The 27,558-nt window shown below is 42.6% G+C and overlaps 1 protein-coding gene across 1 annotated transcript in view; it reads left to right on the top strand.

Moving 5' to 3' along the window:
* LOC149320186 (maestro heat-like repeat-containing protein family member 7) overlaps nucleotides 1-24,840 on the top strand; it is a 32,729-nt gene extending 7,889 nt beyond the window's left edge. Inside the window, exons 6-22 of the mRNA XM_089508486.1 lie at nucleotides 2,108-2,203; nucleotides 2,962-3,066; nucleotides 6,306-6,441; nucleotides 7,446-7,561; nucleotides 8,053-8,205; nucleotides 9,481-9,641; nucleotides 10,463-10,601; nucleotides 12,020-12,189; nucleotides 14,609-14,746; nucleotides 16,450-16,564; nucleotides 17,531-17,671; nucleotides 18,985-19,149; nucleotides 20,366-20,521; nucleotides 22,278-22,400; nucleotides 22,706-22,805; nucleotides 23,212-23,277; nucleotides 24,551-24,840. Coding sequence (XP_089364612.1) covers nucleotides 2,108-2,203; nucleotides 2,962-3,066; nucleotides 6,306-6,441; nucleotides 7,446-7,561; nucleotides 8,053-8,205; nucleotides 9,481-9,641; nucleotides 10,463-10,601; nucleotides 12,020-12,189; nucleotides 14,609-14,746; nucleotides 16,450-16,564; nucleotides 17,531-17,671; nucleotides 18,985-19,149; nucleotides 20,366-20,521; nucleotides 22,278-22,400; nucleotides 22,706-22,805; nucleotides 23,212-23,277; nucleotides 24,551-24,840 — 2,370 coding nt within the window. The remainder of the gene's footprint in view (nucleotides 1-2,107; nucleotides 2,204-2,961; nucleotides 3,067-6,305; nucleotides 6,442-7,445; nucleotides 7,562-8,052; nucleotides 8,206-9,480; nucleotides 9,642-10,462; nucleotides 10,602-12,019; nucleotides 12,190-14,608; nucleotides 14,747-16,449; nucleotides 16,565-17,530; nucleotides 17,672-18,984; nucleotides 19,150-20,365; nucleotides 20,522-22,277; nucleotides 22,401-22,705; nucleotides 22,806-23,211; nucleotides 23,278-24,550) is intronic.
* Nucleotides 24,841-27,558: the final 2,718 nt, after the last annotated feature.

The following is a 27,558-nucleotide window of genomic DNA, read 5'->3' as shown; positions in this document are numbered from 1 at the left end:
GGGTTCAAAGGTGCCATTTTGTTCCTTCGCTTTGGATACCAAAATATCCCCAACAAACCCTTTGGGTCATCCCTTTGACCAACCAGGTCAAGTCTTTTCCACTTTCTGACGGCATTGTGGTTGCAGAGTGTGTTGCCCATCTCATCCCTCTTGACCGTTTGATTCACAATCACACTTTAGCTGGCACCGCAACATCCCATGCAACCCTGGGAACTGCAGTTCAGAGAAAGAATTATTTAGCATTCAGAGCCAGCGAGTCTTAGGAGTTTATCACACTAGTGAGATTATGTGGGAAAACGGGGAGTTAAATGAGATTTAAAGCAAAGAAAACCTGGAAATGCCCAAAGTTTATCACATGATGTCACAGTTAACGTGAAATAACGCAAAGTTAATCCAAACGCAAAGCAGAGAAAACCATCACCTTTTTACTTTCAGAACAATCTGAAAGTAAAAACACTTCTGTTTTTCTCTGCTATGTGTTCGGATTAACTTCCCCTTATTTCACTTGGGCAGTCCCTAGTGTGATAAACTAACTGAATTTGCAAGTTTGGTATAAATTCAAATGCACTTTAAATAGTGTTTAACTCCCGTTTTCCTGCGGGATCTTGCCTAGTGTGATGAAGCTCTTAATGACCGCACCAAACTACAGATCCCAGGCTTCTGCAGGATGGAGCCATGACAGTGACAGTGGTGTTGAACTGCTTTATTTCTGCAGTGTGGAGGAGCCTCCTAGTCATTACTTGGGCCGCATTCCCACTTACAATAAAATGCTTTGCAATCCGAATTGATGCATCAGCTCGGCAGCGGATTGTTGTTCACACTACATTTGCCCCAATCGCATTTTCTTGCTGCAAAATCAAATCAAATAACCCACTAGTGGTTCGCATTGAGGAATGAATCGATTCAAAATGGATCCGCTCCAGCTGGCCAAAGGGCAAATTTGAATCAATTCCGATCCACATCTGGTTTGCACTTGCGCGGAATCGATTTATCCAAAAATCAGCGTCAAATGACGCGGGTTAAATGGGTCTAGTGCATGCCCCCCCTCTGAATTGCTTCAGCGATTCTGTTCAAGTGTGAACCAGGGTCATTTAAACCGCTTGAAACCAATATGTGAACCAGTTTAAACGTAATGGGAACGAGACCTTAGTGTGCCTAGAATGGAACTGAGGGAATTAGTTGTTCCTCATTTACCTGTAACAAATTACTCTTTTTTGGATACTATTGGAAACAAGAAATGTGATAATTAGGAATGAAATTACTTTCATCTGTGATTCTATCTTATAAAGGTGTTTTTCAAGACAACGTGGCGTGGTGTTTTTTCATGTTTCATAGTACTGTCTTAGTAACTCTGAGCTTTAAAAAAATATTAGTAGTAGTAGTAGTATTAGTAGTAGTAGTATATTTATTTATATCCCACTTTCCCCCCAAAATTGGGACTCAAAATGGCTCTCAATTTAAAAGCACAGTACCATTAAAAGCATATAATTATGTGACCATTAAAACAGAACTGAACTACAGTATTACAATATTAAAACTGATTGCTTATTAAAAAATAAGGATACAATTAAAAAAGATAAAAGCACTTAAAAACATACACTTTAAAAACAGTACATAGTGATGTAAGTTTAAAAAAAGCAATGCAAGTAAAACACAGAGAGTAAAGCAGCAAGCGTCTTTTAAAACAATGTTTGAGTAATTAATGTAATGGGAAAGAAGAATAAATTGCTTTTGAAAAGTAATTTTTCAAACTTCAGTGGTATACCAGTGTCTTCAGGAGAGTGAGTCCACTCCAGGGATGATGATGATGATGATGATGATGATGATGATGATGATGATGATGATGAGTTGTATCCTACCTGTTTCCTAAAACTGGGGCTCAGAGTGGCTTACAATTCAAAAGTACAATTAAAAACATGCAGAAGTGATACATTCAAATAGAATTATTTTTTTACAATATTAAAACAGATTCCTCGTTTAGTTCAGAGTTTAAAGGAGAATAAGGTGCAGGCCCTCTTTAGTGGATAAGGTTCAGCTCCTTGGGGAGCTCCTTTCAAGTTCAGACTAGAACCCAGAACGGAGCTCACCTGCCATTTCCCCCCTTCAGAGCCTCTTTATTGGAACCTACCAGACGTTCAGCGAAATGCTCCAGCAGCTGATGGTGGAAAACCCAGTGCCTTCGGAGCTGGAGAGGATCTTGCAGGTAAGCCGGTCAAAGGATGCCAGGGGAGGATGTGGGTGATGGGAACCAGAATTCTTACGTTTTGCATTAAAATGTTTATTATTTGTTTTTAAATTTTGTATCTCCTTCGTTTGAAGGCCAGGAAACCTGCCCCTTATAAGACTGGCAGGTGTCCCTTATATAAGGAATGTCCATTATTTGAGGACCAGAAAGGTTGTCCCTTACAGGACTGGCAAGTGTCCTTTATTATTAGGGATGTTCCTTATTTGAAACCCAGAAAGCCTGTCCCTTAGAGGTCTGACAAGTGTCCCTTATTCTAAGGGACGTGCCTTTTTTGAGGACCACAAAGCTTGCCTTTTATAGAGCTGGCAGATGTCCTTTATTCGAAGGCTAGAAATCTTGTCCCTAGGACTGGCAAGGCTGAAATCTCCCTGGAAGCCAAGATGACTAAACTGAAGCTGTTGCACTTTGGACACATCATGAGAAGGAAAGATGCACTAGACAAGACAATGATGCTAGATTAGCATCAGAGAAGGCAATGATGAAAGGTGGAGGAAAGTAGAAAGAGAGGAAGACTGCATGCCACATGAATGGACTCTTATTAAGGAGGTCATGGGTCTGAATTTGCAGGACCTGAGCAAAGCAGTGGAGGATAGGGGGGCTTGGAGATGATGTCTCATCCACAGGATCCCCATAAGTCAGGAACAATTCAAGGGCAGATAACAACAAATGTGAACACCACCTTGATCCTTTTCTTGGGTGTCTTTCTTCCCTGGTAGCTCATGACGCCTTGGCTGCAGTCCCCCGAGGTGGACCTTCGGGAGAGGGCCATTTGGAGCAGTGCTTCGTTGCTCAACTTTGTGGCCAGCAAGTTGCAGCTGGATGTGAGTAGCCTTTAAACCTTCTTCACATCTCAGGTATAAACCATTGCATTTCCAGGTGGTAGAAAGAAAGGCTCACATTGCATTTCTGGAATGAAAACTGCAGAGAACTACTGCACCTTTGCAGTTGTGGTGGATTTCAAAGATATAGCCATGTTAGTCTGTGGAATCAGTATGTAGAGATGTGAAGTCGATGGCTTTCACGGCCGGCATCCATAGTTTTTTGTGGGTTTTTCGGGCTATGTGGCCATGTTCTATAAGAGTTTATTCCTGACGTTTCACCAGCATCTGTAGTTGGCATCTTCAGAGAATGCTAATCTATAAGAAAGTGTGTGTGTGTGTGTGTGTGTGTGTGTGTGTGTGTGTGTGTATATTTATATATATATATATATATACTGTGTGACCCTGGGTAAGGAGGAGTGATTCCCATGTTAATCTGTATATTGTTCTATTGTTGATGGCCTCCTCAGGGGAGGAGGATATGCAAAAGAGGATTAGTCTCTGCTAAATGGTGATCCTTGTTTGCTGGGAAAGCCCCTGACTCTGGGTGGTTTCTCATTTGCATTTGCTGAGTCCTGGTTTTGGTGTCCTTCAGGACTGGTAGCCAAACTTTATTTACTTTGAGGGCTTCTTCTTTCCTGTTGAAGTTGTCCAAATGTTTGTGGATTCCAATGGCTTCCCTGTGCATTCTGACCTGATAGTTGTTGGCATGGTCCAGAATTTCAGTGTTTTCAAAGAGCATTTTGTGCCCAGGGTGGTTTGTAGTATGTTCTGCTACTGCTGGTTTTTCTGGCTGACCCAGTCTGCAGTGTCCCTCGTGTTCCTTGATTCGTGTTTGCACGCTGCATTTGGTGGTCCCTATGTAGACTTGTCCATAGCTGCATAGTATGCGGTCAACTCCTGCAGCTGTGAGAGGGTCTCTTTGAAGTTATATGGAGCCCTGTTTAAGTATTTGAAGGGATGTCATACTGAGGATGGAGCAGGCTTGTTTTCTGCTGCTCCAGAGAACAAGACCTCTAACAATGGATGCAAGCTACAGAAAAAGAGATTCCAGGTCAACATTAGGAGGATCTTCCTGACAAAAAGAGCTGTTCAACAGTGGAACACAATTCCTCGGAGTGTAGTGGAGTCTCCTTCTTTGGAGGTCTTTAAACAGAGGCTGGATGGCCATCAATCATAGGGAGTGCTTTGATTAAGAGTTCCTGCATGGCAGAATGGGGTTGGATTGGATGGTTCTTGTGGTCTCTTCCAACTCTTGGAAAATGCATCTGAGGAAATGCAAATACATTTGAGGAAGTAGACTTAAGGCTATGGGGCTAGACAGATTGGGAGAAAGGGGTGGTGAGACGCTGCCCCTTTCTGCCCTGGACAGAGACCATGGCAACCAAATGCTGCGGCCTCTGGGAGACCTAAAAAGAACCTACTCCCTGATGGGTTCTTTTTAGACTGCGTGCAGATGCCATTGGCAAGCTTGCTGTTGGTGTTGTTTGGACACTGTGCCACACGGATGTCATCACGACGCCCCCCCATATGGACGGGTGTGCATCATGATGGCGGCCAGGGTGCACAGTAGGGTTGCTGAGTTTGTAAACGCTCAGCTCCCGTGGTGCACCCCTAGTTTGGGCCCAGGTCGGCTCAAAGTGCCCATCTGTATAGGCCCTATGAAAACTCATGCTGCCAATTTCTTTCTTTCAAGCCAGTCTCAAAGGTGCTGTGAGATCTCCATGCAGTTGTGTAGAAGATGTTGTGAGACAGCGGTTTGAGGGTTTGAGACCCTTGACTACCTTGACATCCTGGAAACTCTCCATGGGCTAATGGCCAGTGTCTCAGAGACCACCACTGGTCCAGGGACAGGGTTGCCATTTGTCCTGGAAAACATGGGAAATTCCCCAAATTGAAGGGAAAAGGAGGATGTCTGGTTACCTTGGCCACAGTTTTCCATGACTATGCAAGGATTCCAACTCTGGTAGAGTGCAACACTCAAACCACTGTACCACACTGCCCCCTAGTGCCTTCAAGTCAGCACTGCTGGTGACTCTCTTTTGGGATTTACTTTGACAGATTTGTTCAGAGGAGGTTTGCTACCATTCGCTTCCTCTGAGGCTGAGAGAGTGTGACTTGCCCAAGGGCACCCAGTGGGTTTCTATTGCTGAGCAGGGTTTTGACCCTTAGTCTCCTGGAGTCCTAGGATGTAGCCAGACTGCATAAGTAAAGCAGTTTGACACCACTTTAATTGCCTGGACTCTATCTTTTAGAATAGTGGGAGTTGTATCTGTATGGCACCTATACTGCCCATTTTGTTTTATTTTGCATTATGTCACTGTGTTTGTTTGTTTGTTTGTTTGTTTCATTGTATTTTAATATTATATTTTAGTATTTTATTTTATTGAATAGAATGTAAATATTTTGCAATTGTTTGTAAAGCGCCACAAGTTGGAAACAAGGCACACAACAACAGAGATGAAATTCTCGTGGGGTTTTCTTTGCCAGGTTTCTTCAGAGGAGTTTTGCCATTGCCTTTCTCTGAGGCTGAGAAAATGTAACTTGTCCGAAGTCACCCTTGACTAAGGTCCAAAGCACACTGCAGAAATAAACCAGTTTGAGACCACTTTAACTGTCTTGGCTCAGTGCTAGAGGATCATGGGAATTGTAGTTTATTGTAGTTTATTGTGGCACCAGAGCTGGAAAGATAAATGTCTCACAAAACTATAGTTTCCAGAATTCCCAAGCATTCAGCCAGGGCAGTTAAAGTGGTCTCAAACTGGATTGTTTCTGCAGTGTGTTCTGGACCAAAGTGAAGGAACTACATAAACTCCTCAAGTGTAAAGACATAGCATTAAAGTCAGAATTATCCAGGCATTAATATTGTGGATTTCTCTGAATGGTTGTGAAAGCTGGACAGTGACTAAAGCAACTAAGAAGAAAATCCGCAGTGTGTTTTGGACCTAGGTTACATGGATGGCATTGTATAAATAAATGATAATAACAGTAATAATAAGTTGTGGTTTGGTAAAGCACCAGGGCTGAATACCTCAACAAACTAAAAATGTCAGCCTTCCCCAGGATGGAGCCAGGACAGTTAAAGTGGTATCAAGCTGCTTTAATTCTGCAGTGTGGCTACACTCCTAGTCCAGCACTCAAACCAGCTTGCTGATGCTCGCTGGCACTTTGCGAAAACAGAATGTCCTCCTCCTTTCTTGGGGCTTGTTGCTAACTCTCAGACCTCTTTTTGGTCCCATCAGACAATGCTGAAATTTTCCCGGCTTGGCCATCTGGTAGCAGTGCTGGGGATCTGCTGCGGGGACCCCGTCAAGTCCATCAGCTCCAAGGCTGCCAAGAGCGTCCATCTCCTCCTTGCCGTTGTATTGGGACAAAAGAGTAAGAGATCCTCCGACTTTCCCAATTTAGCAGGAACAATCCCAGTTGATCTTCTGCCATCATCCCACTTTTCCAGCTGCTTTTGAAATGTCCCGGTTTCTCTCTCCTCCTCCCGCTTTCCGACTCCATCTTCAGCGTGCTTAGCTCGCTGCAAACCAAATTCACATATCATATCCTATCTATTTATTCATTACAACCATATACAGGTTACAGCCATCACATTACAATCTTACACAGTTATTAATACCTTTTAAAATCACAGTTGGCTCTTCTCTCCCTTCCTTCTTCTCTCCTGAGTTAAACTGAGGAGAGGAATGATCAGGAACAGGCCAGATTTGGGTGAGGACCAGTTTTCATTGCAAAAAAAGGATTATTTCGGGAATGCAGGAAGCTATTTTTAGCTATTGGTGACACACACACACTTGAACTCTCAGATATTAAGGAACTACATTTTGTTGAGTTCACTGTCCCTATATAAGGATATGAAACTTTGATTTTGTAATGTGTTTCTGAACTCCAGCCAGGGACATAGCTACAGATGGAGGCAAAATGACAACAGTGGCTTCCCAATAAGAATTCTGCAACCCAATAAAAATTTCCCCCAAATTTCTAGCATTGCTATCATGTAAAAAAACAAAGTTGTGATATTAGAAGTAACGTTTAAACATCCAAAACAAAGGAGAAGGCAAAGACAGTAAACAGCAAAGTCCTAGCTATGAATGAGAGAAATTTTCAGACTGAGGATAATGTGAGAAATGGAAAAAGCAGTAGAAGCATTGTTAAACGTGCAGATTTCTGAACCAACAAGGTGCGCTTTCACTCACAAAAAAGCGGAGAAGTTGCAAAATGTGTGCTTCTATCAAGTATCCCCACCGCTCCCCCGGCAAACAAAATTCTTTCCCATCCTTAGCTGTATTTATATTTTGCATAGAGATGGATTGTTATGGGCTGAAAAGGCACTGAAACTGATGGTGTGTGTTGTGTGAAATTCTGACATGTTTTAGTTGCAAGGTTGGATGAAAAGCATGTCCACACGGAAGCCATCAAGCGGAAGCACAAAGAGTTCCTGGAGTCTTGGAATCCGCTGGTGTTTCTCAAAAACCCTTCCAGAGTTGCAGAGGTAATTGGGACAAGGACCCTGCCCCCTGGGATAGAAAGAATAGTTGCAAATTATACACACACACACACTGTATATACTCATGTATAAGTAAAAAAATTGGCCCACTGAACCATCAGAAAGCAAAGGGGCCACTATCTCAGCAGTTATGCCTGCCAGAATTTTGTAAGTTCTTTGGCATCATTTTCCTTTGCTTCATCTTTTACATCCTTTGTTACATGGCCCTAAGTTTTACCCTCGACTTATCCACGGGTCATAACAAAATCCATAATTTTGGTCCCAAAACCTGCCCTTGACTTACACATGAGGTCGACTTATAGTTGAGTTTATACGGTATTTATACACACACACACAAACACACACATACACACACACAGGGACTTAAGGCTTCTCATTTTATACATCTTCCCATTACAGTTAGCCTCAAAGCTACAGATAAGCAACCTGTCCTTCCTCCCTCTCCTCTTGCCCACTTTCCCTTTGTTTTGCTCCAGGTTTTTGGTGTCTACTTCAACTCAAGAGAGAAGACGGATTTCATTCTGACAGCCCTGGATGGCCTGACAGAGCACTGCAGCCATTCCTGCTGCACAACCACGGAAGGACTCCTCGCCAGCATAGCCAGGAACTGTGGGGCCGAAGTGGAGAAGGTGGGGATGCCCTGAGAGCAAGTGGGAACTCTGGGGTCTGAAGGGTGCAGGATTCTTCTGAGGCACTTGGCCTTTGAGCGAGGAGGACTGGGAGCATGCATCTCCACTTATAATAATTAATATAACAATCCCCTTTGTAATTATAATCTGTGACATTATAATTCTGCTCTCCCCTATTTTTCCACTGATTTCTTACATTTTGGGGACTTGTTTTGCCCCGAAAAAATTGCTCACAATTTTGTGGGGGTTTTGTTGTTGTTGTTGTTGTTGTTGTTGTTGCAGAAAACAGTGCACTGTGTGCAGAACACTTTTTTATTTTAATAAAATAGTTTTAATTATTGCAGTAATAATAATAATAATAATAATAATAATAATAATAATAATGCTTTACTATAATAAAACGGTTTTTATAATACAGTATATATTCAATTATAGGTTGACCTCATGTATAAGTCGAGGGCAGGTTTTGGGCCCAAAATTATGGATTTTGCCATGACCCACGGATAAGTCGAGGGTAAAACTTGGAGGCTCCTTCAGTGTCTGTATGTCTGCGTGCGGCAAAAGAAAGTCTCACTGAAGCTTTTTTGCTTCATCGTTTCAGCCTTCAGAGCGCCAGACAGCGAAGTGCGCGGGCGCAAGAAGGATTCTTAAACAAACAACAATATCAATCAATCACCCAGGGCTCTTTCTGCTTAGTTCAAAAGAGAAAGAAACTGCATGGGGAAATACGAAAGAGCCATGTATCACATCTCCATAGTGACCCGTAAATAAGTCGACCTGGGATTTTGGGGTCAATTTTAAGTATAAATTTTTAGACTTATAGATAAGTATATACAGTATGCCCACGTATGTACCGCTTTGAGCTTACACTGAAGCCGTGCAACAATTTTAAAAATGGTGCACATGCCCCTGGCATGTACGCTCCCCTGCTTTCAATGGGGTGCGACCATACACAGGTTTCCCTTTACACAGGGGCATCTAGAACGGATTCCCAGTGTAAGGGAAGGGCCCGCTGTACAGTATTAAGTTGTTGTTGTTGTGTGTCTTCAAGTCATTTTTCTGACTTATGGGGCTGAGCGAATGTAACTTGCCCAAGGTCACCCAGTGGGTTTCCATGGCTGAGTCGGGAATCGAACCATGATCTCCAGAGTCATAGTCCAACGCTTAAACCAGAAATATAGTCCAATATTCAAATCACTATACCACTTTGGCTCCCTAATAATTATAATATAGATATAATATGATTCTGTGGTTCTTTCCTTCTCCTCTTTGCAGGTGTCTGACATTGTGGATGGGATCTGCAGCCGCCTGGACCTGATCCGTCGGCCCAGCGCCAGGAGGCTGGTGATAAAGCTGGTGGGCTTGCTGGCCGGCAGAAGCGGACACCTGGACACCGTCATCTCCAGCCTCTTGCAGCACTCCTTCCCAGCAGACAGGTGCCAGGCTCTTCCTACCATAAAAGGGGACCTATCCAACAAAGCTGGGTTGATGCGGGAACTCTTTATATATTTGCGGCTTTGACTTTTGCGATTTTGATTATTCATGGATGTTATTAATAAGTTCTCTCTAGGAATCTCTAGGTCCTCTGGCGCAACTCCATAAGTTGCATTGAAAGACATAGGGATTCCTAGAGAAAAGACTCCACTAGACCTTTGTAGCTCCTCCAGCGCAATTCTATGGTCAATGTCTGGCAGATGTTGACCAGAGAGTTGCCCTGGAGGACCTAGAGATTCCTAGAGAAAATTAAAATGTTAACCTTCATTTTTTTCTCCTTTATCTTATTTCATGATTACATTCTGTTTCCAATAATGCAAAAATTGTAAACTATGTAGTTTATCTCACGAAGGAGATCAGTTTATCCCATTAATATCCCTGAAAAATCGCATAATTATGCGAAACGATTTCACATGATGTCACATAAAACCCAGCATGAACTTCCTTGGTCACAAGGAACCATTAATACAAATCTTTTTTACTTTTGGGATTTCAGCAGCAATGCACTTCCAATATCACTTTATTTGTGCAATTGCGTGTGATAATTAGTTGCGCAATATACTCAGCATTTTCGCTTTATTTGCAGGATGCTTTAAATGCACTTTAATCTTTCTTTAATGCCGAAATTAGCCCCAGTATGATAAACTAATAAGGGTTTCCCTTTACTTTCTTAGATTGGAAGTAAACAAAGGTTCCTATTCCTTCTCTGCTTTTTCTGCTGGTTTCCCATTTAATGTTTGTTTCTCTTTTCTTCTTTTTATAGCCATTCATCTGAATTGTGGAAGTCTCTTTCTACAGAGGAAGTTGTTGAAGAACAACTGATGGAGAACTTGCTGGGAAGGCTGAAAAACCACCATGAAACTGAGCCCCAAACTTCATCCATGTCTATTGCTGTGAGTCAGGTCCTGCCTTTGGAAGGACCAAGCAAACCCCTGAACTGTCGTTGTTAATCTTGATTTGATTATTTACTAACTTGCTTCATTTATATGCCGCTTTCCTCCCAAGATGGGACCAGAGGCAGCTTCCAAAAAGAGTAAATTAAGAAAAAGTTTACAATAATTCTTTTTTAAAACAAAGCAATGAAAAATATCCATGGTTTGGAGTGAGGTATTTGCAAAAGGATGTGAATGTTTGACATCTATCATTTCAATCAGTCAGTTCATTTATTACGGCCCATAGCCAGTGCAATTATAAATAGGATAAAAATATTACAGGATGATCAACTGGGCATGATTTTAAAATCCTTTCAGCCATCATGAAAAAGGAGGTCATGGGAGGTCTAATAACCAAATATTTAACTACGCCAATCGATAGCAACTTTGGCAGTTTTTTGGTCATTTAGATCTGAGAGAAGATATTCTCCATAAGAGGCTTTCACACGACGGACAATTCAGCAATAATTGTGGCAATGGAAATAAAAAGCTACAAGAGAGATTTTTGATGGATCGTAAGTTAGAAGATTTTGATTTTGATGAGCACAATTTGGGAGCTATACTAATATACTAATGATATGATATACTATATCATATAATGCTATAATATATCAGATAATGAAATACTAATGTCACATAACAAACACTTAACCGCTAAAATTTATGTCATAATATTAAGATTGCAGCTAGAAAAAGAACCGGTGACTGACAATATGGTTAAATGGGCTCAAAACATCAGGAGCACATTAACATTAGACCAATGGGAGAATTCATGGAAGAAGACACAGCATTTTACAAAATCACAAGATGTGAAAGGAAATTATCTAAAATTGTTTCATAAATGGTATCTTGCGCCAGTAAAATTAAACTAAATGTATGAGACTGTTGATGCCAAATGTTGGAAATGCAACAAGATGCAAGGGGCGTTTTTTCCATTTATGGTGGACTTGCCCCATAATAAAGAAATTCTGGAAAGGAATACATTCAGCAATGGCTCAAAGGATAGAGAAATGTATTCCCATGAGACCAGAGCTCTTTCTGCTGAACATGACATTGGTATTACAGAAGACAGATGCAAATAAATTTTGGAAACTGATATGATACATGGTCACAGTAGCATGCCATTGCCTTCCCCTGAGGCTGAGAGAGTGTGACTTGCCTAAGGTCACCCAGTGGGTTTCCATGCTCAACCAGGGAAGTAGCAAACCCTGGTCTCTAGATTTGTTGTCCAGTGCTCAAACCACTATGCCACGCTGACTCTCTCCCATCTTTAGGTAGGCAAGGAGAACTGGGTTGGAATCCATAAGATCCCACTGAAAAAGCAACCAGGTCCATGATAGCAAATAAGATCCAGCTTCCTCCTCTGCTTCTCCTCCCAGATCATGCAGGCGCTCTCCGAGGTCATCTCCGTCCCGGAGTCCCTAGAGGTCATCCAGAGGCTCTTCCCGGAGCTGCTGGCCGCTTTCCTCACCGAACTCTATTTCAGCAACCAAGCCCAGGTTTTGCCGGACTTGAACACCCTCCGGAGGCAAAGTGGACGGGAAGAAGGCTTGGCAAGGTAAACTATGCCCAGGGCAGCCAGATGCATTCATCTCAAAGGAGGTCAAGGCACCGCAAAGTACAGGGCATCCAAGGAAAATGTGGGATTTTCCCAAATGAAAGCTACAAACACTCATAGAAATATACATTCATTTCATTGGGTTAATTCACAGTGGGCCCTTGGTATCTGCTGGGGTTTGGTTCCAGGACCATTGTGGATTCAAAAATCCATGGAAGCTCATGTCCCATTATATACAATGGGGGATTATTGTTATTATTATTATTATTATTACTACTACTACTACTACTGTCATAATTGCTTGGTATACACTGGGGTTTGGTTCAGGACCCTGGTGAATACCAAAATCCATTGAAGCTCATGTCCCATTACATACAATTTATTATTATTATTATTATTATTATTATTATTATTATTACTATTACTATTACTGTTACTACTACAATCATAGGCACTTGGTATTCGCTGGAGTTTGGTTCTGCATTGCCGCAGCTTGGCAGCACTCCTTTGGTGCTGCATCATATGGATGCAGCATCAAAGGCGTGCCATGATGCTGTGTGCCATATGGAGTGGCACGTGGCATCTTGGCGCCCTGGAGACAGAGTTGGGGTGTGTGTCATCTGGATGCGACAACTCCACTCCCAGGCCAGTCTTAATGACTGGTCTGAAGAGGGCCTTCAGTCTACTTCCTCAGATGCATTTGGTGGACTGGAAGCCAGGTACAAACATATACTCCACCAAATGCATCTCAGGAAGTAGACTGAAGTCTGTGAAAGCTCATGCTGCCAATTTCTTTCTTTCAGTTAGTCTCAAAAAGTGCTGCAAGATCTGTGTATTTCTGCAGTTAGAGTCACCAGCGTAATGCAGCAGCCAAAATCCCCAATGCAATTTTGGCTGCATCAAGAGAAGTGCAATATAATGATAAGTGATAGTACTACTCTATAATCCCAGGTGCTTATATTTCTGACCAAAATCTGAAACTCAAGAAGCAATCCCTTGTGATATCACAAGGAAAGGGTCCTAGCAATGTTACAAACTTGATGTTACAAGGGGCAGTCTTTGTTAATGTCATTAAGGGGAATATAGGAAGAATTGGTCACAGTTCTGTTGTGTATGCCATTCAGATTAAAAACACCAGTCTAACAAATAAAGAGACTATATATGCACCCTGCTGAGATTTCTTCCTTTTGCATGGAGGACGAGAAAAGAGGGACCAACCCTTGAGATATAGAAAATGTATTAATGAGACATTACCAGTCTGTAAAGGACCTATGGCCTCATTCAGTATCAAAACGTGGGAAAGGGTTTTGTGTTGGCTGACCATGCCTACCGCTTTAAAAGGGACAGTGCCATTTTTTTCATATTTCCAGACCGTCTCGTTGTTTTAATATAAATGTCCATTTTATCCCATTTTCAAGGGGAAATGCCTGTTATGTTGCCAAAAAATGGTTTGAAGATCCATGTTTTAAATTGTGGTGGTCACATGCAAGAGATCAAGTGTCTACATTGCAAACATACATTAGTTTGTGAAGTCAAAGGCTTTCATGGCCGGCATCCATAGTTTTTTGTGGGTTTTTCAGGTTCTGTGGCCATGTTCTAGAAGAGTTTATTCCTGACGTTTCGCCAGCATCCGTGGCTGGCATTTTCAGAGAATGCTTGCCTGGAAAGGAGTTGTGTGTGTGTGTGTGTGTCTATACTAACTCCTTTCCAGGCAAGCATTCTCTGAAGATGCCAGTCACAGATGCTGTCGAAACGTCAGGAATAAACGCTTCTAGAACATGGCCACAGAGCCTGAAAAACCCACAAAAAACTGTACATTAGTTTCATTGAAAAAGATAAGATTTCAGCTACTGAAGGAGCCATCCACATTTGAAAACCATGTACACAATGTAGAGTCTAGTAAAAGTGAAGTGTTTGTCACTACAGAAACAAAATTGTGTCATGAATTGTCAGAAGTTTGATGGTAAGGTGTTGAAAGACTGAAAATTGCTTCATAAGGTTACTTCCTTGGAGAAATATTCATGGTGCGATGGTGATGAAATCCAGTCTCCGCTCTACGTCTCTTTAAATTTTGGTATGAGTTCTGTCATTGAAGAATAATTGTCAACTCAATAGGTTCATGTAGTAAAAACTCTGTTATTGTCTTAGTTTTTCATGAATAGGGAATATTATATATAACCTTGTTTTTGCCATCCCAATGTCCTGTTTTTGTCTCAGGGAAATACGGCCAGCCTAGTTTTGTGGGTTGTTTGGACTGCAACTCTCAGTAATCCCAAACAACCTCTCCAAGCTTTGCAAGCTGGACAGGTGTTTGCTAGGTTCCAGTGACACCTTTTATGCTGCAACAGACACCATCCTGAAACCACACAGAGCGATTAGCAAATTAGGGAAATTAACCAGGCTATTTTAAATCATTCAGCTTTGCAGTGGATGCTATTAAGCTGCTCCTGATCCGCATCGGCTGCCGCTACGAAGTCACCTTCATGGAGAGGATGCGAGGCTGGGCAATGCTCCAGAGCACCAAGGAGGTACTCCAGGGCGCCGCTCTACTGGCCAGGTGAAGAACGCCACTCTCCAGGCTTCCCTCCCAGAACAGCAGGACCCTGAGAAGAATAGCCGCCCACTAGCCTAAGTCTTCTTCTGATCTCAGTACATGTGAAAGGGATCTAGGGGTCCTAGTAGACCACAAGTTGAACATGAGTCAACAGTGCAATGCTGCAGCTAAAAACGCCAATACGATTCTAGGTTGCATCAATAGAAGAATAGTGTCTAGATCAAGGGATGTTATAGTGCCACTCTGTTCTGCTTTGGTCAGGCCCCACCTGGAATACTGTGTCCAGTTCTGGGCTCCACAATTCAAAGAGGACATTGAGAAACTGGAGCGTGTCCAAAGGAGGGTGACTAAAATGGCGAAGAGTCTATAAATCATGCCCTATGTTTAGCCCGGAGAAGAGAAGGTTAAGAGGTGATATGATAGCCCTGTTTAAATACTTGAATTGATGTCATATTGAGGAGGGAGCAAGCTTGTTTTTTGCTGCTCCAGAGACTAGGACCTGGAACAATGGATGCAAACTACAGAAAAAGAGATTCCAGCTCCATATTAGGAGGAGTGTCCTGATAGTAAGGGCTGTTTGACAGTGGAACACAGTCCCTTGGAGGATGATGGAGTCTCCCTCCTTTGAGGTCTTCAAACAGAGCCTGGATGGCCATGTGTCGGTGGGTGCTTTGATTGAGAGTTCCTGCGTGGCAGAATGGGGTTGGACTGGATGGCCTTTGTGGTCTCTTCCAACTCTGATTCTATGATTCTTGACTGCAGTCCTCATTCTGATCAATGTTTGATCCTAGGTACAGGAACTCTTTTACAGTTTCTGTTTCCTTATTGTCTAGTTTGAATTTGTGTAGGTTCTCCGTGGTCATTATTTTTGTTTTCTTTATGTTCAACAATAGACCTGCCTTTGCACTTTCTTCCTTGATCTTTCTCAGTAGTTGTTCAAAGTCTGTGATGCTTTCTGCTAAAAATAGGGTGCCGTCTCGGTATCTTAGATTGTTGATATTCCTTCCTCCTATCTTCACTCAGCCTTCTTTTGAATCTAAACCTGATATTCTTAGAATATTTTCTGCATACAAGTTGAACAGATAAGATGAAGGGGTCAGCCTTGCCTGACCCCTTTGCCAATTGGGAACCATAGCCCGACAAACCCACAAGAAACTATGGGAACCATTCTGCTTCTCCTTACTCTCTTCTTGTCCTAAATACAGATTTCTCATCAGGACTATCAGATGTGTTGGCACATCCATGTCTTTGAGGGCTGCGATTACCATATAAAAAGTATTTTACTGTATCCCCCCCCCCCCCCAGTTTTTCATCTGTTATACCCAGGAGGTAGAGTTTGGGGTCTCTTTTTAAAGTTAGTTCCAAGCATTTTAGTTATTCACCCCTCTCTGAGGTGTCACCCATTGCTGTCCACACTCCCTGCACCCCTGTAGTGATGTCCCTACTTCCTTTTCCTGGAAAATTGCTTCCTATTCTGGGGAAATGGCAGTGGTTTGGTCAGAAGTGGTCTTCCAGACCTCAGGGTGTGCCCATCGCTTTATTGCAGGAACGAATCTAGATGAGTTAAAGCCATTCCAAAAAATGAGAGGGAGAAAACTAAAAAGGAGATTATAGTCTAGGGTTGCTGCTTTCCCCCTAAAAGTTGCAAAACTGGCGGCCTTCTTGCACTCCTTCCTAACAAGGCGGCTGCCTTCTTTGACTTCCAGAGCCATGCTGCACTTTGCGTGCCCTGAGACCATGAGGATCCTGGACTTGCTGTTCACTGTCCTCACCAAAGGGAGCGAGAAGCTCAAGCCAACAACCATTGCCTTCTTCGTAGAGGTAAGAAAATGATATGGCCAGAATGTGGGAACTAATAACAAGAACAGAAGAAGGACTGGTGGTAGCGCCGTGCCATCCAACATTTCATGGATGACATCAGGACACATGTGTGGCCAAGCAACATCAGAGTGGTGGTCAAGATGGCTAAAGCCATGAATAAGGAGAGACAGACAAGTTAGGAAAGGCCACAGCAGTTTGCTTTTGCCTGAGTTTCATGGGAAGGGCCAGACTCTGCTGCCCTTCTCCTCTTCATCCTTAGTTGAGTTAGCTGAGTGCTAATGATTTTTGCACTTGGATTTAGCATCCCTTCCACACTGCAGAAATAAAGCAGTTTGACACCACTTTAACCATCATGGCTCCATCCTGTGTAATCCTGGGATTTGTAGTTCATTGAGGTTTTCAGCCTAGTTAGCCAGAAAGATCTGGTTCCTCACCACAAATTGCAGGATTCTGTAGGATGGAGCCATGGCAGTTAAAGTGGTATCGATACTGCATTATTTCTAAAGTGTAGTTGCACCTTTGAGAGGTAAAGTACTGTATATCCAAACACTAGCTTTCCCTTTTTACAAATGAGCAGGGCTTTCCTTCCTAAGTACTAAGTAAAGCAAGAGCCTCAAGGTATGCCAGGAAATTGTCCCATCCGACCAGTATACAGGGTGGGACGGAGAGAAGAACCAGAAAACTACATCAACTACATTTCCCAGAGGCCCTTGGGACTGGGATTTGTAATTTTACAAGTTCTTTAGAGTTGGTGCCTCACAAGACTACAAGTCCCAGGATTTATGTAGAGCCATGGCAGTTAAAGTGGTGTCAAACTGCATTGTTTCTACATTGGGTTACTGATGCATCTCAAGTCCACTAAAGCCCATACTACAACGTCTTTCGCACAGTCTCAAAGGTGCTACAAGATCCCTTTGCATGCTACACATATGAGGTATTGTTTTGTTTCCTCCCCTTCTTCCTCAGCTACTCCACTTTCAAGAGATTGATCAGCTCCCTTCTGAACAGATTTTCGATATCCTTGATGAATGGGCCAAGAATCCCAATCCAGACATCCGTTCCCTTAGCTTGCGAGCACTTGGGATCCTGGCCATCCATCCAGACAAGGTGAGGCATTTTGTCAAGGAAGGATCAAAGCTTTTGTAGACTTGATCTACTTCCTCAGATACATGGCATGAACTGGTGCCCAGGAAGGATCAAAGCTTTCGTAGATTTGCTCTCCTTCTTCATATGCATGGAGTAAACTGAGATGCATCAGTTCACTCCATGCGTCTGACAAAGTACACTCAAGTCTATAAAAGCTCATGCTACCAGCTTCTTTCTTTCAGCTAGAGCCTTACAGCAGGCAGTGAAAGAGAAGCACCCCCCCCCCCTTTCTGTCTCTGCATAACATTGGGACGTGTTTGTTCTCTTCTGGTTGTAAAGGCATGGGAAAGGGTCACAAAGCATCCCTTTTGCTAAACTGATTTTTCCAGTCTGGCGAAAGGGATGCTTTTATGACCCCCTCCCACGCTTTTACAACCAGAAGAGGAAAAAGTCCTTTTCTTTCGCTGTCTACCAAGTTTGTTTGCAATGTGATAATGCTCTCAAAGGTGGTACAAGATCCCTTTGCATACTGAGAAATATTAAGGCGTCTGTTGTCATTGAGCCCTCTCAAGAATAAAGGCATTCTGCAATCTACCCTAGGCTTACTTAGGGAGTAAGCTCCATTGAACCCATGGAGGACACTTTTAAGTAGGCACTGTGCTTGTAGGAACCTTCATATTTAAGGATGTTTCAATGACATGGTGTGGTGGTTTGAGCTTGAAACCAGAGTTCAAAACCCTGCTTAGCCATGGAAACTCCCTGGATGACCATGGACAAGTCATTCTCTTAGCCTCTGAACATACCTTGCCAATAAAACTCCATAACAGGATCACTTTAGAGTTGCCATAGGTTGGAAAAAACTTGAAAGAACACAACAACAATAACAGTGATAATGGGTGGGGAAAGTTATTTGCCCTCCCCTTGCAAGGCCCTGCAAATACACAAAATCAATAACCTGTCTGTCTGTCTCTTGGGAGGGCTTCGATGGTGTCTTCCTGCATGGCAGAAGCGGGTTGGGCAGGATGAGCCTGGGGTCTCCTCCAAGTCTAGAATTTTATGATTCAGTGGGGTGGGTTTTGATTGTCTGCACAGACGCATAGGATTGGTGTTGGATTTCCATCCACCTCCCGGTGCGGGAGCATGCCAGCCTACCCAAGCTGGATGAGGTGGTGACCCTGCATGTTGGAGACCCACGCAGGACTGGGAGATTTTACCAGCCAGACAGTGGCTTACTGACCACTGGTGGAGTTGGATTGGACTTTGCCAGCCCCATTTCCCCCAATAATAGATGTCAAAGAGTAAGAGTCTGACGCTCATCTGCTTCCTGTTTGCAGGTGGAGGAGGCGAAGGCTCAGATGGTCACGCTCTTGGGGAGCCTGGAGGAAGCAGATGGCAAGGTGGTCATAGAGGGCATCCTTGCCATCCAGAACCTTCTGAAGTTCATGCAGAGGAACGACATTGTCACCCTGGCTGATAAGCTCCTTCCTTTATTCAGCAACGTAAGATGGGGGGGACTTTATCTTTGGGGTCACTCTCAACCCACAGCCCCAGAAGTCTCTCTGGTGTCATTCTGTCCCCAATAATTATTATTATTATTATTATTATTATTATTATTATTATTATTTGTATCCTATCTCTCCAAGTAGATCAAAGTGGCTAACAATAATAAAACAAGATTAAAATACAGTAAAACATCATAACCCACAAACCCTCCCATCCACAATAAACATTACATTTTACTTATAATCTAAGCAGTGACACTTGAGGGGAGACAACTAAGAGGCTAGTTTGGGAAAGCCTGCCAGAAGAGATATGTCTTGACTGCCTTTTTGAAGCAGTCTAGACTGACAATATGTTGGATCTTCTCTGGCAGGCTATTCCATAACTTGGGAGCGGCAGAAGAAGGCCGCCGCCAGCCTAGTTTTTGCTGGCTGCAGTAAGTTTTTACCAGGGGACCTCAGTGTATGGGGCGAATTGTATGGGAGAAGGTGACCCCGTAAGTAAGCAGGGCCCAAGATATAGCCGTGTTAGTCTGTAAAATCAATATGCAAATGGATCTTCTAGCACCTTTGAGACTCGCTGAAAGAAAGAAGTTGGCAGCATGAGCTTTCGTAGACTTAAGTCTAATTCCTACCAAAAGCATCTAAAGAAGTAGACTTAACTCTATGAAAGCTCATGCTGCCAACTTCTTTCTTTCAGTCAGTCTCAAAGGTGCTACAAGATCCCTTTACAGACTCATGTATAAGTCTAGAAATTTTAGTCAAAAATTGACCAAAAAACCCCTCCCTGAGTTGACTTATCCATGGGTCCGTGTACATACTGTACTTTAATTCTGATTAAAAGAGGAACCATCCCCTGGTGAAAGGCAAAAATACTGTATAATCTGTGCTGGAAGCACTGATTCCTCTTTGTTCTCTCATCCATCCAGCCTTTAGTGTGAGTACAAACGTTTATGTCTGCTGGAATATTGTAAGTTCTTGGGCACTGTTTTCCTTTGCTTCATCCTATAGATCCTTGGTAACATGCCCCTATGTTTTACCCTAGGCTTCTCATATCAAAATCCATAATTTTGGCCACAAAACCTGCCCTCGGCTTATACATGAGGTTGACTTATAGTTGAGTATATACAGTAACCGATAAATACTTCCAGCCCAAGTCTCAACCTTAAGCCTTCCTGAGTGAGCTGACCTCGGCTGGCGTTTCCTTTGTTGGCAGGCAGAGGCCAAGGCCCGCAGTTCCTCCATCGCCCTCTTTGCCGAGCTGCCCAGCGTGGTGAAGAAGAAGGAGAAGTACCTCATCCAGGAGCAGGTGACCCAAAGTGTGGTCCCACTGCTCTTGCACTTACAGGATGAAGACCCTGATGTGGCGAAGGTGAGCTCTGCCCATAAACCCTGGCGCTGGGTTTGAAGAACCCAGTTGGGCTGGGCCAAGTAGACCTGTATTTAGAAAGAAGGCTGGAGGAACGAATCAACTGCCTTATACTTAGACCTATAGTTTTTTTAAAAAATGGCACCAAAACTGATTTGTAATCCTGAGCGTTTCATCGTCCTGTAAGTTTGCTTTTTAAGCAAAAAGCTTCAAGTCTTGCTAGGCAAGCTTGCAAGTACATGGAAGTGCTTAATAAAATATCTAAATATCAATATGACGAAGCTAGAAGTCAAGGGGTGAGCATCCTCTGATGATGATGATGATGATGATCCCTCTTTTCCCCCAAAAGTTAGAACTCAAAAGAGCTTACAAGTTAAAAGAATATAATTAAAAACACACAAAAGTGAACATTAAAATACAGCATCAAAACACATTACAATTAGATACTGTTAGATCTTATCCATCATTATTTCACTGCGGTTTGTTACACATCCAGTCGAACCTCTGCTGTCTTTGGAGTCTTATTATCAACACATGAATCTGCTTTATAGAAACTGTCAATGTAACGTATTATATTGTTGGTCCCCCATAGCCACAGATTCTTTATCCATGGATTTAACCATCCCATGGTTTGAAAATATTCCAGACAGATTTAAATTCCAAAAAGCAAACCTTGATTTTGCCATTTTATATAAGGGGCACCATTTTACCTCACCATTGTATTTAACTGGACTTGAAGATCCATGGATTTTTGTATCTAGGGAGGATCTTGGAACCTAACTCAGGCCGATACCAAGGTCCCATTGTACTGATTAAAAGAATAAAATGCAGTTAAAAAGATAAAGGTGTTTAAAAACAGTACAATTAAAATTGTACAACATTGCCAGCCAAGTCTTTAAAGACTTTCTGTTTTAAAAACCTATCTGAATAAACCTATTTAACTGAATAAACCTATTGAACAAACCTACTGGACCCCTACTTAAATCTATGCCTGTGCAAATCAACAATCAACACCAGCTTAATACTTTTCTTAGTGTGTGTGTGTGTGTGTGTGTATGAATCGTGGAGCACCTTTGAGACTAATTGAGAAAAAGACATTTCTAGCACAACCTTCACAGATGTCATCTCATGGAGTAGACTGAAGTCCACCAAAGCTTATACTGGAGATTTCTTTTTATTTTGGTCACTCTCAAAGTTGCTCCAGGAATCCTTTATATATTATTAGCTGAAACAGACTAACATGGCTATGTCTAGGACTCTGGAGACCAGTGTTCAAATCCTCATTCAGCTGTGGAAACCCACGGGGTGACCTTGGGCAAGTCACACTCTCTCAGCCTCAGAGGAAGGTGAAAGCAAACCCCCTCTGAACAAATCTTGGCAAGAAAACTCCATGAAAGAGTCGCATTAGGGTCTCCATGAGTTGGAAATGACTTGAAGGCGCACAACAATAGCACCGGGTAGATTTCAAAGATATAGCCATGTTAGTCTGTAAAATTAGTAAATTAGTCTGTAAAAAGAGATCTTGTAGCACCTTTGAGACTCATGCACCTGAGGAAGTAGACTGAAGTCTACAAAAGCTCATGCTGCCAACCAACTTGTTTCTTTTAGTTAGTCTCAAAGGTGCGACAAGGGCTCTTTATCTGCTAGACTGTGCAACAGAATAATAATAATAATAATAATAATAATAATAATAATAATAATACAAGCTGCAGGCTGTTCCTGTCTCAGTGATCCAACCTCTTTTCACATCATCCCACAGAGCTGCCAGGAGGCCCTTGCCAAGTGCTTTCGGTTTCTGGGATGGTCCCTTCCAAAGAAGATTAACAGCAAGAAAGCTTGGCATGACCACCCTCAGATTGCAGAGATCATCTGCCGTCAAATTGTAAGTCCTCACCTCTGGTCTTGTGAATGCATGCAGAAAGACCTGCTCCCTTGACATTGGAGTGGGTGGCAAATGGTAAATATCCATAACCTGGGGGCAACCACTGAGGAGGCCCTGTCCCACCTCCCTGTGAAATGTACTTGTAAGGATGGCAGGACCAAGCGACAACCTCCCCCAAAAACTCAAAGCCCAAGTAGGCTGATTTGGGAAGGCACAATCTTTGAGATAGCCTGGATGTTAGTCCAGTACAAAGACCTTATATATCCCTGTTTCCCACTTTTATCTCTCTCTCTCTGTCTTGGTAGTCATGGAAGGTCAAAGCAATCCCAGCTGTCTTGCTCCAGTGTCTGGATCACCTTCAGTGCCCCCAGGTTTCAATCCGGAGAGCAGCTGCCATCTTTATTGGTAAGTTAAGGAAAGTTTGTGTCTGGCATAGCCAGGTGCTTCTCCGATCCTCCATGCTCTCCAGCAGCCACAGAATGGCCATTCAAGGGGAGGGTTGCAGCAAAATTGTGAGCCCTTTAGTGGTGGTGGGCTTTTGGAATTGGAAAGGGTGAAAGAGAATACCAACTTCCGCAAAATAAAGACATACCCAGGTTTAAGGTGGTCTCACACTTACATGTGTCATTAATGGGACACTAGCCGTGGTGTCTGTGGTTTAAGCAGGCCTGGGATAGGGATTATTTGTCAAGTTCCAAGTCCAGTGGTCTCTCTTCACGGAGTCTTCAGCTTGTGTTTGTGAAATGTCAGACAGTTATAGCCTCAAGGAGAGAGTTTCCTGGGAGATTGACCAAGTTCCTGTCCTTTCCAGGTGGCATTGCCCAATGCACAGAGCCAGCCGTGATCTCTCCCGAAAAGAAGGACTTGATAGTTCTCTGTAAGTAATAGCATTGCAGGTCTCCACTTTTAAACCATCATGTATAATGGTGGGAGATTTAAGAGGAGACAAGACAGGGACATGCCACTGTTCTGGGTTCAGATGTAAAAAATAAGTCATGATTTAAACAAGACAGCATTTATGTTTTTTGTGTGTTTATCGGGCTATGTGGCCATGTTCTAGAAGAGTTTGATCCTGACGTTTCGCCAGCATCTGTGGCTGGGAATTTCCGAGAATGCATTCTCTGAAGATGCCAGCCACAGATGCTGGCGAAAACATCAGGATCAAACTCTTCTAGAACATGGCCACATAGCCCCAAACCCCCACAAAAACAAAGCATGGATGCCAGCCATGAAAGTCTTCAAATTCACAAGACGGCATTTGTCAGAGTGCTCTGGTGGCACAACAAACTACAAATCCCAGGATTCCATAGGATGGAGCTACGACTGTTAAAGTGTCAAACTCCATTAATTCTGCAGTGTGGCAGCACCCTTGGAAACCGCAAGTTTCCACTGGCCAGAATTCAACAAACCGTGGACAGATTTGCTGTTACATGCAAAATTTAGCATTACACATAATAACTCAGTTGCCAGATTTACCTTAATTCACTTTCTATCCCTCCAAAATCCCTAAACCCCAGGGTTTCCACAGTTATCAGCAAATATCCACAATTGGGGATGCTGTTAATTGCAATTAAGGACTTTATACATTCCAGTGAATTAAAACAAATTTCCAGTGCTTGAAACCATGTGATAGCAAATTTGTTTCCCTGGACTTAATTTCTTTTCTGATTCTCTGGGGAAGAAATGGGGATGTTTTTAAAAAGTGTTCATTGTACAGGCTGAGTCTCCTTTATCTGAAATCCTGGGGAGCAGAAGCGTTTGGGATTTGGGATATTTTTTTTTCCAGATTTTGGAATATTTGCCTATGCATAATGAGATATCATGGAGATGGAACCCAAATCTAAACACGAAATTCATTTACCAGTATGTTTCATATACATCTTATACACCTATCCAGAGGTGATTTTATGCAATATTTTAAATAATTATGTGCATGAAACAAGGTTTGTGTACACTGAATCATCAGAAAGCAAAGCTGCCACTATCTCAGCCAGCCATGAAAAATGTTTAGTTTTCTGGAGTAATTTGGAATATTTCAGATTTCTGGACAAAGGAGACTCAAGCTGTATTTCCATAGCATATATAACCTTCTTTTTCGTCCTAATTCTCCCTGTAAAAAGCCATGAACTCTCTTTCTCCCCTGCTCCTAGCCCTCTCCAAACTGCAGCAGGATCCTGACCCATCCGTCCGCTTGACCGCCTTGCAAGCCACGCAGATGGTCCAAGAGGCCTGTGGGATCTCTCCCCCATCCCCTCGAAGCCAAATTTCACCGCATCGCTTTGCAAGCCACGAGAGAGCAGACATCTTCTCCGAAAGGGGACAGTGGGACATGTCGGACCCTGCCTTGACCCACCGATGGAATCCGGCTTCCCCCATTTCCCACCGGATCGTGCCCAGCAATCCCAAGAGGCGATTGTCCGGACCAACCCGCCAGGCCTGATGCCTTGACCAAGAAGATGCATCGTTGCATTGACCGTGAGAGCAACTCAGGAGCAACTTCAGGCCAGCCCAAAGATGAGTGCTCCATGCTCACCATCCAAAAAGAGGTGCTGGAAGATGCAGCCAGAGAGAACCAGGTCTGCAGGTGAAGACAGGAGGAGACAGGTGCTTCGTGATTTGGCCGACATCTATGGCTGCACCCCCCGGATGGTGTGAGCTGCCCACACGCTTCCCAATTTGTTCCCTCTTTCCTAAGAAACTGGAAGCTGAAGACCAGTTTTAGAGGGTGAGTTTCCACTGCAGAAGTGGGACATTTTTCAAAATGCATTTATTTCCTTGCCTTGGAGAGTGAGTTTCCATTGCGGAAGAGAAAAGTGGGAACATTTGTCAAAATGCATTTATGTTCTGGTCTTGTGGGGTGAGTTTTTACTGCCAAAGAGAAAAGGAGGAACATTTTTCAAAATGCATTTGTTACCTTGACTTGGAGAGTGAGTTTCCACTTACAGAAGAGAAAAATGGGAACGTTTGTCAAAAATGCAATTGTTTCCATATCATTTATCATAATCTTTTCAGCCCCAAATGTATTACCGGTTGAGTCTCCTTTATGCTTGGGACCAGAAATGTTTTGGAGTTTGGAGTTTTTCAGATTTTGGAATATTTGCATATCATATATATATATATATATATATATATATATATATATGATATTTTTGGAAATAGGACCCAAGTCTAAACATGAAATTCTTTTATGTTTCATATATACTTTACACACACAGCTAGTAGGTAATTTTATACACAATATTTTTAATAATTTAGATGCATGAAACAAAGTTGGTGTACACTGAACCATGAAAAAGCAAAGGTGTCACTGTCTCAGCCCTCCATGTGGACAATTTTCGATTTTGGAATACCTGTATTTGCATATATAGTTGGCCCTCCTTATCCACAGAGTCTGCATCTACAGATTCAGTCAACCATGGCTTGAAACTATACCACCACCACCAAAGAAAAAGAAATCCCAAAAAGCAAAGCTTGTTTTTGCCATTTTATATAAGGGACACCATTTTATTACCCCATTGTATATAATGGGGATTAGCATCAACAGATTTGATTATCCATATCGAAAATCTCAGCAGAGACCAAGGGCCCACTGTACAGGTCGAGTCTCCCTTATCTGGAAATGCTTGGGACCAGAAGTGTTTTGGATTTGGGATTTATTTTCCTTTCAGATTTTGCAATGTTTGCATATACATAACAAGACTTCTTGGAGATGGGACCCAAGACTAAACACGAAATTCATTTTTGTTTTGTATATACCTTAAACACAATAATTTAGGTGCACGAAACAAAGAATATTGGAAGTGTATCAGAATTCTGGATAAGGGAAACTCAGCCTGTACTAAGCTCCCAAGATCCTGGATTTTGGAATATTTCAGATTTTGGAATTCCAGATAAGGGAGACTCTGTCTGTGTTTGCAAACTGGTACAAGGGCAGGGCAGGTAATTCAATGTTGCGTATTCTTGCAGCAGTGACTGTTCTTCTGAACTGAAATCCTCTGGTGCAGGATCTGTGTTTCTGAATGAGCAGGAGGTACCATGCTGTATTGGTCTGAGTGTTGGACTATGACTCTGGAGACCAGGGTTCAAATTCCCACTCAGGCATGGAAAGCCATTGAATGACTTTGGGCAAGTCACATTCTCTCAGCCTTAGAGGAATGCAAAGGCAAAGCCCGCTATGAACAAATCTTGCCAAGAAAACTGCATGATAGCCATGGCAGTTAAAGTCTCATCAAACTGGATTATTTCTGCAGTGCAGATCCAGTCTCTCTCTCTCCCTCATATTAGTGCTTTGTTTTTCTGCTCAGGACAGAAAACAGACCTCTTGGAGGAAAAACACAGATGCCTTTTGGCCCCTTGTAAAATTCCACGAAATAAGGCAGGGCGATTGCACAATGAAAAGCCTCCTGTGGAAAAGCACCTTCAGAGCACATCTTGACCCTAAACATACCCGCTTGTGTTGTGGTTTGCAACAATGATGGCTTTCCCAAAAGAAACCCGAGAGTTTTAGTTTGGTGGGAAAGAATTGGTTGGAAATTCCTACATTACCCGCATTCCCTCACCCCCAGTTCAGAATATAATTTATTATGACAATATTTTTTCATATGTCGAATGTTGGAGGGAATTGAACCTGAGTCTCTAGAGTCATTGTCCAACACTTGGGATAATTTTCAATGGGGTTTGCAATTTGACACAACTTTAACTACAATGGAATTCTGGGATTTGTAGTTTTTGTGAAATATTTAACCTCTGTCAGAGAGTTCTGATGCCTCAACAAACTACAAATCCTAGGTTTCCATAGCATGGAGCCATGGCAGTTAAAGTGTTAGCCAACTGCATTATTTATGCAGTTCAGAAGCAGCATGGGTTACCCTTTTAGACAAATATTTTTATTTGATAAACTTATTATTATTATTATCATCATTATCATTATTATCATTTTCCTATTTTTCCCTCCTAATGCAACCTAATGGCACAGTTGCAATGGGACAAACATGACAGGCGCATGGGGGGGTTATTGTGAAAAGAAGCCCTCCAGGAGGTGACAAAACCTCCATACAACTGTGGTTCAACTCTGGTCTGTTTTATTTGCAGAACTTGCCGGATGCATTTTGGACACAAAACCATGGAAAGCACAACGTAAAAGGTCACAGAGATCTTC

The sequence above is a fragment of the Sceloporus occidentalis genome, unplaced genomic scaffold (assembly GCF_023333645.1).
Source record: "Sceloporus occidentalis isolate IW3139 unplaced genomic scaffold, rSceOcc1.0.p SCAF_2, whole genome shotgun sequence".
NCBI classification, from domain to species: Eukaryota; Metazoa; Chordata; class Lepidosauria; order Squamata; family Phrynosomatidae; genus Sceloporus; species Sceloporus occidentalis.
The sequence above is the reverse complement of the archived record's forward strand: the minus strand, read 5'-3'. Positions and strand labels throughout refer to the sequence as shown.